A 15,304-nucleotide genomic window follows, 5' to 3' on the forward strand; every position below is an offset into this window, starting at 1 on the left:
TTGAAGGTTACCGTCCGCAGATAATAGCTGATCACAAAGATTCCTGGCGCCTGGAACCTCAAGACGCACTCTTTCGCCGTGTCAGAGTACACGTTGATCCATAGGGAGGAAAAACGGGAGGCACTGAGGAGGTAGATAGGCTGAGTCGAGACCGTGTAATATCTTCGAGACTCGTGAGCATACAATCAAAGAGTCAGGATATGATGTCAGCATCTTATTGAATATCAGCCAACTCGGAAGAGCTCCTTCCGTATTTCCTGGGTATTTGGTTGCTCTTAGACTGGTTTGCCATCTCCTAGTGGTAGCTCGGGACGTAGTTGTACAGTAACGGTATGGCGATTGACGACTCGCTTCCTAGGACAGACGTCGGTCACTGTGACACAAGACTCAACAAAGCCGGATTGAACAATGCACTGCCAGCATCGTCTTTGGTTCCTACACTGTATCCCAGACCAGGCAAGAAAGACGTATCTAAGCGCTGGACGAAACTCAATGATCCTCGCCATATCGTGCGGCGCAGCAGAGGATGATGTCTTCCAGACTTTTGCCTCTTGTATATCGTTTGCCCAGCCGTATCCATTACAGCTGAGGGGTTGATACCATGTGTGGTTACAGCTCCCCTCGCTGTTTTAGACAGTAACAGAACCAGTAAAGGTCGTGTTTGAATAGCCGTTAGGAACGGGAGGGTCAAACAAAGACATCTTTGCATCCGGATTTCATTGATTCTGTCACCAGTCTTCAACATCAGACTCATTTGGTAATAACCTGGCGACACTGTAGATAGCAAAGTCGTTTTGAAAGTGTTCACAACCTCGGGGTGGCAAACATCGGTGTTCATCCGGACGAAGACGAGACTTGGTGCAAGACGTGTCTAGACCGAATGATCGAAACTAATAAGAAGACTAATCGAAGCTGTAGCCGAGAATGCCACAATCACGAATCCGGAAGGTGTCCGGACCGATATTGGCCATAACTTTGTCAGAGCTTTGGTCACCACAATCAGAAGATAGTTTGGTGAAGCTGTCAACCGTGTCATGGGAACATCGGATCAATCCGAGCGGATGTACGATTGATTCGCACATGTTCTCTCCATAATACGCGCCCCGAGAACCGCGCAAATTTAGGTCGTGATCCAAGGCCTCTAAGCATGAGGCTTACGATGTAATATTCAGTTCATATCCCTAGACAAGACTAAACCAAACACTTGCAACCCGCGAACACATCTCCAGATGTAAGCACAGAGAACGGCGAGATCGACTTTGGGGTACTGCTGTAGTACCTGCAGAACGCTACAGGATCCTTGAACATCGCCTTGAGCAGCCCTACCACAGCTCCCTTACACATTCTATTATCCTGTGGCGAGTAGGAGGGCCCGATCTTGAACTTGAGCAACGGTGCGCTCTTGTGTGTCACCAGACAGCTGCAAGCGTCCTTTAGTGTACCAGCGCTCATCTCCGGCAAAGGCGATGTGTTGCGATTGGCGGTCAGATAGTAGGCGCAAAAGTCGAAAGGGTCCTTTATCATTGTCCAAAAGAGCGCTGTGTGCAATTCCAGATTCGGACACGTCAACGATCGTCCTGAAAGCATAACAGTCGATGATTTGTGCACGCATGCGGTGGGCGTCACGCGTTTGTCGATCGTAACGACCGAAGTACCTTTTACGGTAGTTGTTCCTATGCTTATCGTGACAATTGTGATCGGTGAGGTTTTGATTCCAGCAGATCTGCTTGATGTTAGATGTAAAACATTAGGCAAAGATGAGAATTCACTTACACATAAATTGTGTCTGCGGTCGTCGTAAGAGTAGTGGTCAAAACAGAGTAGATTGTCAGTGGTCCGTAACCCGAGACAGATGTCACTCATATCGACGTTGAAGAAGATGTCAAAGACGAAGTAGGCAACATGCTCGAAGATTTTGAGAAAACCGTAGACGTGGAGGAAGATGTGACATCAGATTTCGATGACACAGATGACCCTGATAGAGGTTCGGCTTCGGCAGGTACCTCGGCTGGCTCTTCTCGCTTCGGTAGAGAGCTTTTGACTGGATCTGAGACTCTCATCGAGGCAGTCTGCCCATAGCAAGAGCAAGCACTTGACAGTTGTAAAGCAGGCAACACCGAGATTGAACTCGGGAAGGTCCGCTTGGTGCTCAAAACCTCTTTGCAGAGGCGACTTGCAACCGATGTGTAGCTGGAAAGCGATCTCAAGGCAGAGCCAGTGGTGCAGATTGCCGATGTAAAGGTCTTAGATTTCGACATGCCCCTCGATGTTAGCTTTTGCGATGTTGGTCTTGAGCTCGCTGAAAAAGAGGATGTCTTGGAACCACTAGACTTGATCGAAGCTGCCGATCTCGAGCTAGATGTCTTGGAGGTCGATCTTGTGCTCGAAGATCTACATATCGGGCGACTGAACTGCATATCTGCCTAGCTACCCAGGGTCAGGCGGATCAAGACAACTCGCATTACGAGCGCCTCACTACGGGTTGTGCGCCCATTTCCGGTGGGGGTGTTGGCCAGATATGCGAGTCGCAATATCCAAAATACTCACACGCAGCAGTTTGCGGAGCCGGGCAACTACAGTCCACGCATTAAATCAACATCTGCACACGATATGGATGGACTTACTGCACAGCTTCTCCAAGGAAGATATATGCCCAGAGCTTCTCAAAAACCCTTCCGCTGACGGCGTCATCAAGAGGTGTCTCGAGGAGCCACTCCCGCATTCGGGTGTAGTCAGCCTTGGTTCGTCGACGTAGCGCCTGCTTAGTCACAGCAAATTGCGCACAGCACTGGGATGCTATCGTCTCTGGTAAGTCTTCATTGGGAAACAAGATTGGCCATGCGTCTCCTATCGCGTTCTCTGTCTCTCTGAGATGATCGCCGTCTCCCCATACAACTGCATCATGATGCTTTGGACGCAACTCAGCTGGACAGGAAGGCGACCAGCTAAAGCGAAGAGATACGTATTGTGCTTGTGCGAGAGTGTCAAATTTGAGGTCGTGAATCATTTCGACAATGTCCCTTTCTTGGTGCCAGGCGGTGCGATGACCGTGCGTGAATATCGCGTAAGGAGGTAGATTGTCGTAGTTGAGTATGATATAGCTGAGGTACACCATGGCTTCTCTTCCTTTGTTGGCAGGCACAGCAAGAGTCGTTGGTGCATTGAGGTCGGTGACCACAAAGGGGAAGATATCGAAACTACGAAACAGTCAGTCAAGCTCAAAGTATGCTGTACTGGTATGATCTGCGGTTGCACCTTCCAGTCATATTTTGCATCCATGACAAGCTTTCTGCAGCCACGGTACCTGCGATGATGGCAGGACGGACAATTCTCGACACTGCTGATTCCTCGTCGGATACAGATCCGGTGTTCTCCTCCATACTGTCAAAGAGCAGAGCCCCATAATCTGTATCAGTCTGACCGATTGACAGAGCCACGCTATCCAATCCACCAGACATCAAGTCGTGTCTCCAAGCCTCGTAAAAGCTGATCATGAACAGTAGGCATATCAGAGTCGCGATACACAATCGGATCCTCGAGTTCGACTCCAAGAAAGATGACATTGCTGATCCCCCAAGAGACAAGTAAGCGAAGACTAGCGATGGACAGCAGCGATGATAGAGCACTTCATCATCTTAGATTGTAGAAGGGCCATCGTAGCTGATAGTCAATGGCAACACTTCACACACTTACGAACCATGACACGCAAGCCGACCCAAGCCTCACCCGTCAAGCCTCCAAATCTACTTTCGAGCCCGTGCATACAACCCTGATCCATGCACGACATCGTGGACGCAAGTTATTTGCCTCGATGGCCCAGTGGCTTAGTCCAGTCGATACTAAGTGACGTGCATACTCACAGAGTACCCGGAATACTGCTTGAGAGTGCTTCGATGAGACTGAGAACAGATAAGCCCCATGGCCTATGCCCATGTTGAACAAATCACAACTTCTAGCCTTGATCTTCTGACTTGACACTAACAACAGTGGAAACTACCCGTGACTGTCTTTGTCTGATCTCAGGGACGACGCAACATGACATGATCAACAAAAAGGCTACGGCTCCCCTGTATTATCTAGACTCATGCCACAAGATTGAGTGGGAGAAATAGAACCGTTCTTGAGAATGTTGTTCAGTCTCAGCTCTGACATCTTCCAATTCATCATGCTGTCGCTTTGGTGGAACTTTGATGAGAGCAAGGCCCCACCTGTATTTCCTGCTCAGAATGTCAATATCATCACATCGCCTTGGAGCCCTCGTCTCGAAGCACCATAAATGACCAGGGACTTCGTACCTCATCGAACAAGCACTTCCGCCATGCTTTACTACAAGTATACGTAGGAAGCTTACGTTGCCAAATACTCTATCGCATGTCTTGTTCGTCTGCCAAGATGGCAGACACGCGGTGGTGGAACGCCTCATGCGCTTCGATAACGTCCAACGGCCAACTCAATTGATTGTGCCAAGCAGAGTCGTCGAGGACTCCATATAGGAATCGATTCCCAATTATGGGTGAGAGCATGCAAGTTTGCTAGCATCGATTCCTGCTTCCGGAATACTTATCTGATCCGTTCATGGAAGCTACAAGCGGACAGGCGTGATCAAGGACACAGGACACAGGGGTACTGAGTACCAAAAAGATGTACAAGCTCGCTTAAACGACAGTATAATGCATGCGGCAAAGCGTATGAGGTTCTCGTGTCCCTTACGCTATGGATGCAGCATCGCTATGCAACCGAACCTTTTCATATCCAAGCCACCTCGTTTCTCTCCAGCTCGTGAATTGCCGATAACCCTCATAGCCAATGACGAACAGCGCAAGAGCTGCGAAACAGACCATGATTAACTGCAAAGTAACATTCGAGCTTGCGATATGACCATTCAAGATCCCGTTCGCACCGATCTCCCACCCAAGATCGAGGTTTCCGCTGACGCCAAGTGCGTTACCATCAACATCCAATGCTACAACACGCAAAAAGCGCATCTCGTCGTCTTGAATATCAATCTCGGTCTCGAAGCCCTTCCTTTGCGTTACCGAGACATCCTCCCATTCGTCGTCTGGACACGCCAGTTGCTCGGCTTGCTGTACTTTCCAGAACGCTACTTCCGTGGCGCCATTCCAACTTGCGAATATAGAGAGATCCTTGCCATCACCGAAAGCCACCGATGGCGGCCAACTTGGCTCTCCTTTCCATGGTGCCTTGAGAGCACGATACGACTGCACGTCTCCCGTACCCCAGGAAGATACAGTGGAGAAGCGGTTGTCGCAGAGCACTTCTCCAGTGGCAGCATGTTCTGTCCAGACTCCTACGTAGCCAAAGCCGAGGAGGATGCGCGGATCAGATCCGTCATCGGAAGTGATGACTTGCATGCTGCCTTGACTTGACGAGATGAACTGTACAGGATGAACGTATTCGCGCACCAGTCGTGCTGTGTAATCGCTTTTAAGTGTTGATACTCCGACGGTTGGGTAGGTGATCTCGATCAGCACGCCTCTCGATGGTCGAATCCCAGAAGCCTCGTTATCCGCACCGTTGTCGAAAGCAGTGACCACCATCTTTGTAACACCGTCGACATCCTTCGTTGGATGCACCTCAATCTTGTCCGCCAGTAGTACTGGGAAGTCCGTCAAGTTGTGAAGGCGAGCAAAGTGCTGATATGCAATGTTCGTAGCTTTACTATCACCCTCGCTCAGATCATCAAACGCATTGCGTTTACCTCCCAAGATCCAGATGATGTTGCCAGTGTTGCCGTCAATGTAGGTGATTGTGTGGGTGTAGCGTGCAGAAATAAGGTAGTTGCCGAGTTCGTCCTTCTGGATACTGTTCATGTGGTACCAGTCCCACGGACGGTTGGAAACTCTTCCCTCATCACCAATCCGACGGTAAGTCTCTTCCAGGCTGTGATGTTCAGAAGCACGCCATTGGAAGATGAGTTCGTTGGTCACAAGATCGATCTCCTGGAAGAGACAATCCCAAATCCAGATCACGTCTGTGTCGTCGATGTATCCTGGAAGTGTGACAGGATAGATCTCGTAGATGGTCATCATTCCAGTTCCTTCTGGCGTGATGGTGAATTCATGCAGGTCTGCATGTAATCCGTTCAAAGCGGATATTTTCGCGACTTCCTCGTATCGAGAACTATACTGCATTTCCGTTTAGCGACACTGACCCAATGCTGCTCAAGTAGAGCCTACCATGTAGTAATCACCCTCACCATGCCCTCCAACCCCGTCATTACCGACCCAAAACGTCAATACTGGCTCCCCTTTGTATTCTTGGACTTTGAAATTGTACCCTTGTCCATCCACATAATGCTCCCAGACCATTTCTCCATCGTTGTCCATTATCGTAACAGCTGGATGCGGTACTTTATTGCCTCGTGGAGAAAGAAAGATGTAGTTGTCGTCACGACATTGGAATGACTCGTGTGGCCGCCGGAGGATTGGTGACGACAGGTCGGAAGATTGAAACGTCTTGTATGGGTAGGAGCCAAAGTCATGCTCGAAGGACTGCACGCTCATCGAGTCCGGATGGGTGTCGATGTTTTGTGCCGATGTAGTCGTGATTCGCAGTAGGTTGACAAAGCCGAGTAGAAGAGAAGACTTGAACATGGTTGTGGATCAAGGCGAAGTCGCTAATTGGGACTGCAGATGTTTGCGGTATCTGCTCGAGTTGTAGAGATCTCGTTCGATATATGTGGTATGCGACACAAGTTCGTCATCAGTTGGTTGCACGAGCGACAAACAACAAGTAGTCGAAGTAGAGGACAAAAATCACAGAACGAAGGATGAGAATGCGCGAAAGGCAGCAGGAGAGGAAGAATGGCCAAAGGGCTGTCTTTGGTAAAGACTGGGAGTCGAATCGTTGCGCAGTGTACGTGTAAACCCACAACCGCGTGGCAAGTAGGGTCACCTAGAAGAAGCTCAAACCACTTACCTTGATGTCCACCTTCCGGCTGGCATCATGAAGCACTCACTCTCCTGATCATCTTCTATCATCCCGGGCTGATACCTGTCCGGAATGATCGATCCCGGATCTACACGGACATGACATATCAAACCTGGCTCACGTTCCCTCTGGCCGCAGTGGTCGTCGTACGCTGTCGCAAAAGCTCAGCACATAATCTGAGAAGGCGCTCAGGCAAGCAAGACAGCAGCCACGCAACGTACATGACGAGAGCGACTCAGCCCAGTGTCCAATCTCAAATTCGTTGTTGAGCAAGTGTCAGTGTCAGACATGTCAAACGACGTTGAATCGCAAAACATTGCCAAGAGGAAAAATCGGCACATTGTCGAGTCGTCATCCTTGCCGTGCATCTTCCGGATGAGAGAGCCGTGAAAGGAGGATTTTCGTGTGCCAAGCTGTGCGTGTACGCGTACATCATCGAAAGTGCGGGGAAGTCGAATAGGGCATCAGGACTTGTCCGATACAGTACCAGGCGAGTCTAAGAATGGTTGCGTATGCGCTCGGTTCCTGTTGCACGTTCTGCATTATGGACTGCAGATGTGTTTGGGGAATGAGATGTTGGAAAGTCAGTCTTTCAAGCATGCAATTCTGGTGTGATGTCGTCGTGGAGGATTTCCGGGCTGCATCAGCATCACATTGTTCACTGCGAGGACTTTTGGTTTGACTGCTTCATGGCCTGTGATGAGCACCGTGGAAACTCGTCAACTACCCTCCCCATATGACTGTTTTTCGCAGCTACTAATATGCTAGGTAGCACTGAACCTTACTCGAGCCCGTTCGAGGTATTTACGACGGTCAGAACAAGATACCAGGGTGTTGCTCACAGCAATGAGCTTTCGTGATGAGAAGACGAATTAACCATGGGGTTCGAGTTCAATCCATAGATCTGAGAAACGTGGATATTAGAGGCGGCCTTGGTGTAAGTTTCGTCATTCTCACAACAGATGCGACTTCCCAAAACATCAAGGCGCCCTGTCGTCGAACCTGCTCATTTCTGATTGGCCAGTTCGTTTACACGGCGTTTGACGGCTCGAAGAGATCTAGAGTTGTTAGGGCAAGAAAAGTAGGAGACCACGGACGCATCTTTGTTTTCTTGTCCACGCGTTCCTGACTCGAAACATATAGCAAGCGGTATCGGAAGTTTGTCGGAAAGGGACCCGACGCTGCAGAAAGGACGTACCTCATTGGTTCGTTCGGTAGTAAAGTTTTGAAAGCAGCCGCTTGTTTGGAGTGATGTCGGTGACGAGGCATGATGAGATTTGTGACAGACGTGGGCCTCATCAGAAACTCGTGGGGACTGCGTCACTGCAGCGGCAATGGCAAGATGTGCTATTGAGGAGCTGACCAGGTAGGTCAAGCATAATCAAGGAAATAAGAGGTCAGTATAAGCATCTCGTATTCTTGTCGCCATGATCCGTAGCTGACAATCAGATCCGAGAGAAGTGCCCTTGTGTCGCGTGGCAGCGAAATCGATTTTTCGCTTCCTTCTCATCCCCACACGTTTGCTCATAGCTTCTCCATCTCATTGTAATCGAGGCGCAGGGAAAGGGCCGACGTCAAAGCATACCTCAGTGAGTCGAAAACAGCATGTGTAAACTCGAGACGCGACGCAATTTTCTATCTCAGGCTTGTGGCTGAGGTGCCTGGCACCTGTGATGTTGGAACCTCTATCGTGTGAGCCGAACAAACGGGCCGGCGCCGGCGCCTACGTATGCTTCCAAAGTTTTCTCTCTGCATGCATATCGACTCAAGGAGACGGAGACAGGCGAGAAAAGCGCAGTGTTTCCATGAAAGGGAGCGGCCGATCATCTCGGCCGTTTTGGGCATGGTAGAGAATCGATTTACCGTCACCGCAAGCCGTGACAAAATGACAATCCCAGCCCTCTGCCTTTGCATCGATTGTTGTCGCTGTACAAAACGCGTTGGCTTCCCATGTTTCCCGGACACGATGTCCCGTAATCGGTTCGGCTATTCACAAGGTATCCGAATGTACTTGAAGCCACAAGCTCCCATATTATGACGGAGCCAGGAAACACCAGACAGCATGTCACCCCCTCTACTTCTCCCACCAACACGTCCGGTATCCCGGGTCCGGTCACAGCAGCTCGCCGTCATGGTAACCTGGAGACCATTCGCAAACAGCCCGGATGGAAGAACTTCCCAGACTGTATCCCGTTGCCCATGCGAACAACGAAGAGCGGCAAGGTGACAGAGTTCGGCAACACAAAGCTACGCATCATCGAGCGCATAGCTATCCATACAAACTTCAACGACGCGCTGACCTGGCTGAGAGCGGTCACTGAAGACGGAAGTAGACTTCTTAGTCTCAAAGATCTTGAACAATGTGCTGCCCACTTCGACACGAGCAAAAAGTCGCAGTCGAGAGATAGGGGGTCCAGTTCAGCGCCGCCGAGCACAGTGGTCAGTCATGCGGACGACGAGGAGCCGAGCTATCACTCCATGACACAGCCTCTCGACACATGGAACAACTTCTCGCTGGACCAAGACACAATGTCTGGACACACCGGACACCCACTACAGCCACTTAAGCGACCGAGTCCGGAGAGCTTTGCAAGCATGTCAGTGTCACCAGTAGAGCCGAAGCGACCGCGGATGGACACCTTCTTCGACCCACATTCAACAGACTTCATGTTCAACGTGTCAGAACAGGATCTGAACAGCACGACGAACCTGGGCTTCTCTACCTATCAGCAGCACAACGACCCCTCATTGAGGGTCCCAACTCCTAATCTACCACCTCAATCACCGTCACAGAATCCCGCAAGGGCGCTGCTGAGCATCCACTCACACGCTGGAAGTATATTCTCCAACCTCAACACCGCGTTCGACGACCTACTTGCAAGGGTAGACGACCAACAACAGCTCGTAAAAGCCGCCCTTGACCAGTTACGCATGGCCACAAGTGGTTTGGGCGTCGTGTCGAGCGGCGCGAACGGCGCAAATGAGAAGGAACTTGAGACAGGTCTAAGAACCGCACAAAGAGCCGAAGTACGGGCTCGTCAAGACTTGCAGCAAGCGAGGTCGGCAAGAGATGTGATCGATATTCAATACGGCCACATCGGAACTTCGTTGTCGCGAGCGCTGGTGGAGACAGTACGTGCTGAGTTTACACGTGCAGAGGCTACCATGACACGAGCGCAGGCGGACGTGGAATCAGCTAGGCATAGGCTCAACAATGCGAACAACCGAGAGCAGGCTCTGAGGAGGACCAAGGAAGTGGCCGAGGTCGGCATTGATCAATTGCAGCGCCAAACGCGATTTTGGTTGAAAAGATTGGCGGAGGCAGGCGTTAAACTGACAGATCAATTGGGCACCTTGCAAGGAAGAGACACTGGCCAGACGTCGTCGCAGCGGTGAGGAAATTTGTGCTAGCCACGAAGATGACGCATGGGACATGAAGAAGGCAGTGGGGAGCAGAGCGTAGGGCCTGTTGTAAGAGTAAATTATAATCATGTATAATAACAACCTCAATCGGAGTACCTTCTCCAGCAATGAGAACAATAGCAGCGACTACCTCACCAACAGCTGAATGTTTCTTCTCATCTCGTCAGCATGATCGAAAACTAACCACATCGTGCTCTCCAGTCCTTTGAATGCGTCTTCGAAACGTGCGCTCGAGTTACGGCTGGGGTTGAGTGCTTCCTGTATCTCGTTCTCGTCTGGCACGCGGCGAATGTAGATGGCTTTGATCCAACCAGGATGACGTCTTGCAATTTCGCCGTATGACTCTGGGTCCTTCTGGGTGCTGTCACCAATACAGATGAACTGGCGTTGGGGGAACCAAGTGTGCATCTTCTCCAGCCTGTCCACCTTGTACTTCTGGACGTCGACCGAAAGGCTGCTGATCAGACCTCCCAAGTTCTGCCATGAAGCGTCACGGAGGATCATGGTACCATCGGGGAAGTGCTCTTTGCGAAAGCTGCGCAAGAACGGGTAAAGATTGTATGGAGAGCCTGAGAGGTAAAAGAAGATGGGGTCGGACAGGAGCTTGACCAGGTCGGCATAAAGCTCGGGCATGCCTGACACCGGGATCGGGGTGTCGATAAAGGTCGTCTTGAGGACAGTGATGGGATTGAGAGTACCAGTAATCTTGATGGTATCGTCAATGTCGGAGATGACGCCCCATCCCGTGGGCTCAGCGAGGACGGTGCGACCAGGTACGGCGAAGCAGGGTGATGATTCGGGGTAGGCGGTTGTGGTGAGCTGAGTTCCAGCCGGCGCATCGAAATGCAAGCGAAGCAGATCGGAAGAGATACCGGAGGACGTAGAAGGGCCAAGGGTCTGGCTTTCCACCCCACCAATCTGGACACGGATCGTGTGACGTGGAAGGATCGGATTGAGGAAGGGCTCGAGGCGCTTCTTGATGGGTGTAATGTCGAGCTTGTCCTTGAGTTCACCCAGACACTCTTCTTCACTTGCCGTCCCTCTAGCGAGACCAACCAGACGGGCAATGTCGGCAATAACGTAAGAAGAATCGCGGCATGTTTCGCGAGAGAAGTAGGCGGCGACGTACTCGACTTCCCACTGCGGCGGCGGAAGAGCTTCGTCGGGAGCGGCGATGATGGTCGGGTCGGCCTTGTGCTTGTCGACCTTCTTGTCCTGGCTACTGGAAGCAGTTAGAGCGGGTTACGCCAGGGCAGCTTTTGTTCACAAACGGTTGGACACGATAGGCAGTGTTGTCGAGAATCCACACGCTGTGCTGTGATGGATCTACAGCTCTGGGCTTGGTCCATGGGAAGGTCAGAAGTAGGCGACCAGACAGATCGGGCATTGAATCAGTGAGCTCTTTGGAGATGGCAGGAGAGAACGGGGCGTCCTTGCGAAGCTGTAGACTATCGACGACGGTGACGAGGGCGTCCTGGGCTGTTTGCAGCGCAGGGCGCAGATAGGATTCTAGCGCGCTCATGATGGATAACTGACAGAAGCTGCTGCTCGCTTGACAGTGGAGAACAGGAGCTGACGCCAGGCAGAGAAAGATGCAGTCGCGTGCGCGTGCTGGGGGAGAAGGAGATCATAAACAGGTAGCGACGAGCCAAGAAGAGCTGGAGGACCATGATGCATCGGCCATGTGGCTACGGAAACCTGCAGCGAGTGCATCATCTAGATACTGTACCTGGTATAGTTCAGTAGCAACTTCGGGGCTAGTCTGACTGTGGGCATCATGCTGGCACTTGGGATGCAGCAGCCGTCGCTCCACAACAGTTGTGCATGAGTTCGCTTTGTACTGTGCCTAGGGTCAGCCTACCTACCGTCTCATTCACGCGTTGGAGCAAGACACGCGTTGAAACAAACCAGCAGGTCGGCATGAGTCTCCAAAAGTGGCAGTTCCAATGAAAGACTGCAGCGAGTGACAGTGCAGAAGTCAGCGTCGTGTCTAGGATGAGGGAGGAGCGGCCTGCAACCCCGCACGTTCGGAGGAGCCAAGCTGAGCGACTGCGGGATGTGCGTCAATCAGCTGTGCACCTTCCGTGTCAATCTTGTCAATCAGCAGTGCACCTTCCGTGTGAATCCTGTCAATCCTGTCAATCCTTCCAACTTTCTGCTCTGCCTCTGTCCAGCTTATCGCATCGCAGACTTTGCTTTTTCCCTTCGACGCTGGACTCGAGGTGACCGCCTATCGTCCAGACATAGTCTACTCGACAAGAATCACTCGCTTTCTTCCGTCGACGACTCGTACTGCGTGTGTATAAGTGAAACGCGGCGGCTTGCGACACCCTCTCCCCTGATCACGACCCCACTCCGACTCTTGTACAAGAAGCCTCAGCACCCACGTGCTTCACAAAGTGCTCACTGCTCAGGTCTTCGAAAAGGCTCGCACCCACGTGCTTTACAAAGTGCTCAACGCGCATCAGCAACCATGTCACAAGCTCAAATACAACCGTGTCGCTACAAGACGGGCAAGACTCTCGGCGCCGGGTCGTATAGTGTTGTCAAGGAGTGCGTGCACATCGATACCGGTCGCTACTATGCTGCCAAGGTCATCAACAAGCGCCTGATGGCCGGGCGTGAGCACATGGTGCGCAACGAGATTGCCGTCTTGAAGCGCGTGTCTATGGGACACCAGAACATCCTCACCCTGGTCGACTACTTCGAGACGATGAACAACCTGTACCTTGTGACGGACCTTGCTCTGGGCGGAGAGCTGTTCGACCGCATCTGTCGCAAGGGCTCATACTACGAGAGCGACGCCGCAGACCTGATCCGTGCTACCCTGTCCGCCGTTGCTTACCTGCACGACCATGGCATTGTGCATCGCGACCTGAAGCCCGAGAACCTGCTTTTCCGCACGCCCGAGGACAATGCAGACCTTATGATTGCCGACTTTGGTCTCTCGCGCATCATGGACGAGGAGCAGTTCCACGTCTTGACGACCACCTGCGGCACTCCTGGCTACATGGCTCCCGAGATCTTCAACAAGAGCGGCCACGGCAAGCCCGTGTGAGCATTTCACTCTGTCCTTCTGACCATGCAGAATACTGACTCACTCCAGCGACGTTTGGGCCATCGGCGTCATCACCTACTTCCTCCTTTGCGGCTACACCCCCTTCGATCGAGATAGCAACCTCGAAGAGATGCAGGCCATCCTCGTCGCCGACTACTCCTTCACGCCTCTCGAATACTGGCGCGGCGTCTCGCTGTCCGCCCGAGCCTTCATCAAGCGCTGCCTGACCATCGATCCCACGAAACGTATGACGTCCCACGAGGCCCTGAGCCACGACTGGATCGCTGGTCCTGCACAAGACAGAGGCAACGAGGATCTGCTGCCCACCGTCAAGAAGAACTTCAACGCAAGAAGAACCCTACACAAAGCCATCGACACTGTTCGCGCTATCAACCAACTCAGAGCAGGTGGCGGTATGGGCATGATGGATGGCGCTCAGTCTCACCGGCCCGAACGTGTCGACACTGCCGCACCAAAGGACAAGGACGGAGACGTCAACATGGACTCCAAGGCCAACGGTCAGGCTGCCATGGCTGCCTGAAAGAACCCATGGCTTCGTTTCGTCGAGTTCGGCCTGCATTTGCTGCCTCATAGCGTATCTCTCTTGCTTTCGACCTGGCCCAGCAGACCGTGGTTTCTTTCTGTATACCCCTCCACGTCTGCAGACAGCGCGTCAGTCCATCTACTATCATTCCTCCAACATGGCCGACTGCCAGAATACAAATCATTCATCTCCATGTCCCGGCCGAGTTTTGACTCGACCAAACTTTCACTTCTTGGCGCAAGACTGTCACACAAGTCCCGCCCGTGTTTCAGATAGCAATATATTATTATATCAACCCACATCACATAGCGGTGGGGGCCTGTCAACAAGGACCCTGACCCCACTTGCAATGGTCGAATAAAGTTGGATCGCTTTCCCACCTCTGCAGTTCGGTTATCATTTGCTCAACCTGATCTTTCCGTCTGTGATAAACATGTCTTCCCCAAGAACCTGCTTGATTATCGGTGCCACAACCGGCATCGGCAAAGAGACTGCCGAACATTTGGCGAAGAAAGGCTGGACTGTCATCATCACTGGCAGGAACAGTGAGAAGGGTGCCCAGGTGAGTTCCAACTTCGATCTACAAAGTCCACCATCTGACACCCTCTCAGGTCGCAGAGTCTATCAAGAAAGCCGGCGGTAGCGCTTCATTCCACACTGTCGACGTCACCTCTCAAAAATCGATCGTCGCTCTGCACCAATATGTCCTTGAGACTCACGGCCGTCTCGACGCTGCTGTGAACAACGCCGGCATGTCCAGTACCTTTCAGCCGTTCCACACCACTCCGGCCGAGGACATGGACCTCATGTTCAACATCAATCAGAAAGGCACCTTCTTGTGTATGCAAGAGCAGATCAAGATGATGCTCAAGCAAGAAAAGGCAGGCGAGGGCAACAAGCGAGGCACTATCATCAACATGGCCAGCATGTCTGGTCTGATCGGTGTACCTTATGCTGCCCCCTACTCTAGCACCAAGCATGCTGTGAGTCCCGCTTTCACATCCTGCTGGAATAACTTGGCTGACACAAAACCCAGATCATTGGTCTTACCAAATCAACAGCTTTGGAGTACGCCCCTGAAGGCATCAACATCTCCGCCGTCGCACCTGGTGTCATTGACTCGGGCATGCCTGTTTTGGAAGAAAGCTACAATGGTGGCGCATACACAAAAGAGCAGGCTGCTGCCATGCACCCCATGAACAGACTTGGCACGTGTCTCGATGTCGCAAAGGCCGTCGACTTCCTGTTGGAGAACAACTTCATCACTGGCGGTGTCATCAGTGTCGATGGAGGCATCACTGCGAGATAGAGAGCTGCATGAGAAGAAT

At 51.8% G+C, this 15,304-nt stretch overlaps 6 protein-coding genes across 6 annotated transcripts; 3 read left to right on the top strand and 3 right to left on the bottom strand.

Annotated features, from left to right (window-relative positions):
* Window positions 1–2,620: 2,620 nt before the first annotated feature.
* Window positions 2,621–3,563, bottom strand: AUEXF2481DRAFT_8049 (uncharacterized protein; the record flags this gene model as incomplete). Its single annotated transcript, XM_013485023.1, has 2 exons — window positions 2,621–3,197; window positions 3,256–3,563. 2 exons carry the CDS (start codon window positions 3,561–3,563, stop codon window positions 2,621–2,623), a joined length of 885 nt encoding a protein of 294 aa, XP_013340477.1.
* Window positions 3,564–4,706: 1,143 nt separating this feature from the next.
* On the bottom strand, window positions 4,707–6,614 carry AUEXF2481DRAFT_32563 (uncharacterized protein; the record flags this gene model as incomplete). The annotated part of the gene is made up of 2 exons (XM_013485040.1): window positions 4,707–6,146; window positions 6,198–6,614. The coding sequence occupies 2 exons, from the start codon at window positions 6,612–6,614 to the stop codon at window positions 4,707–4,709; spliced, it is 1,857 nt and encodes a 618-aa protein (XP_013340494.1).
* Window positions 6,615–8,985: 2,371 nt separating this feature from the next.
* Window positions 8,986–10,347, top strand: AUEXF2481DRAFT_32564 (uncharacterized protein; the record flags this gene model as incomplete). The annotated part of the gene is made up of 1 exon (XM_013485041.1): window positions 8,986–10,347. One exon carries the CDS (start codon window positions 8,986–8,988, stop codon window positions 10,345–10,347), a length of 1,362 nt encoding a protein of 453 aa, XP_013340495.1.
* A 153-nt stretch (window positions 10,348–10,500) lies between these two features.
* On the bottom strand, window positions 10,501–11,517 carry AUEXF2481DRAFT_69067 (uncharacterized protein; the record flags this gene model as incomplete). Its single annotated transcript, XM_013485091.1, has 1 exon — window positions 10,501–11,517. A coding segment is annotated over one exon (1,017 nt), but the record flags the coding sequence as incomplete, so codon positions are not given.
* A 1,330-nt stretch (window positions 11,518–12,847) lies between these two features.
* Window positions 12,848–13,973, top strand: AUEXF2481DRAFT_8053 (uncharacterized protein; the record flags this gene model as incomplete). The annotated part of the gene is made up of 2 exons (XM_013485024.1): window positions 12,848–13,428; window positions 13,481–13,973. The coding sequence occupies 2 exons, from the start codon at window positions 12,848–12,850 to the stop codon at window positions 13,971–13,973; spliced, it is 1,074 nt and encodes a 357-aa protein (XP_013340478.1).
* A 436-nt stretch (window positions 13,974–14,409) lies between these two features.
* On the top strand, window positions 14,410–15,285 carry AUEXF2481DRAFT_32567 (uncharacterized protein; the record flags this gene model as incomplete). The annotated part of the gene is made up of 3 exons (XM_013485042.1): window positions 14,410–14,538; window positions 14,588–14,959; window positions 15,013–15,285. 3 exons carry the CDS (start codon window positions 14,410–14,412, stop codon window positions 15,283–15,285), a joined length of 774 nt encoding a protein of 257 aa, XP_013340496.1.
* Window positions 15,286–15,304: the final 19 nt, after the last annotated feature.

This window comes from Aureobasidium subglaciale (genome assembly GCF_000721755.1).
Source record: "Aureobasidium subglaciale EXF-2481 unplaced genomic scaffold scaffold_24, whole genome shotgun sequence".
Lineage (NCBI taxonomy): Eukaryota > Fungi > Ascomycota > Dothideomycetes > Dothideales > Saccotheciaceae > Aureobasidium > Aureobasidium subglaciale.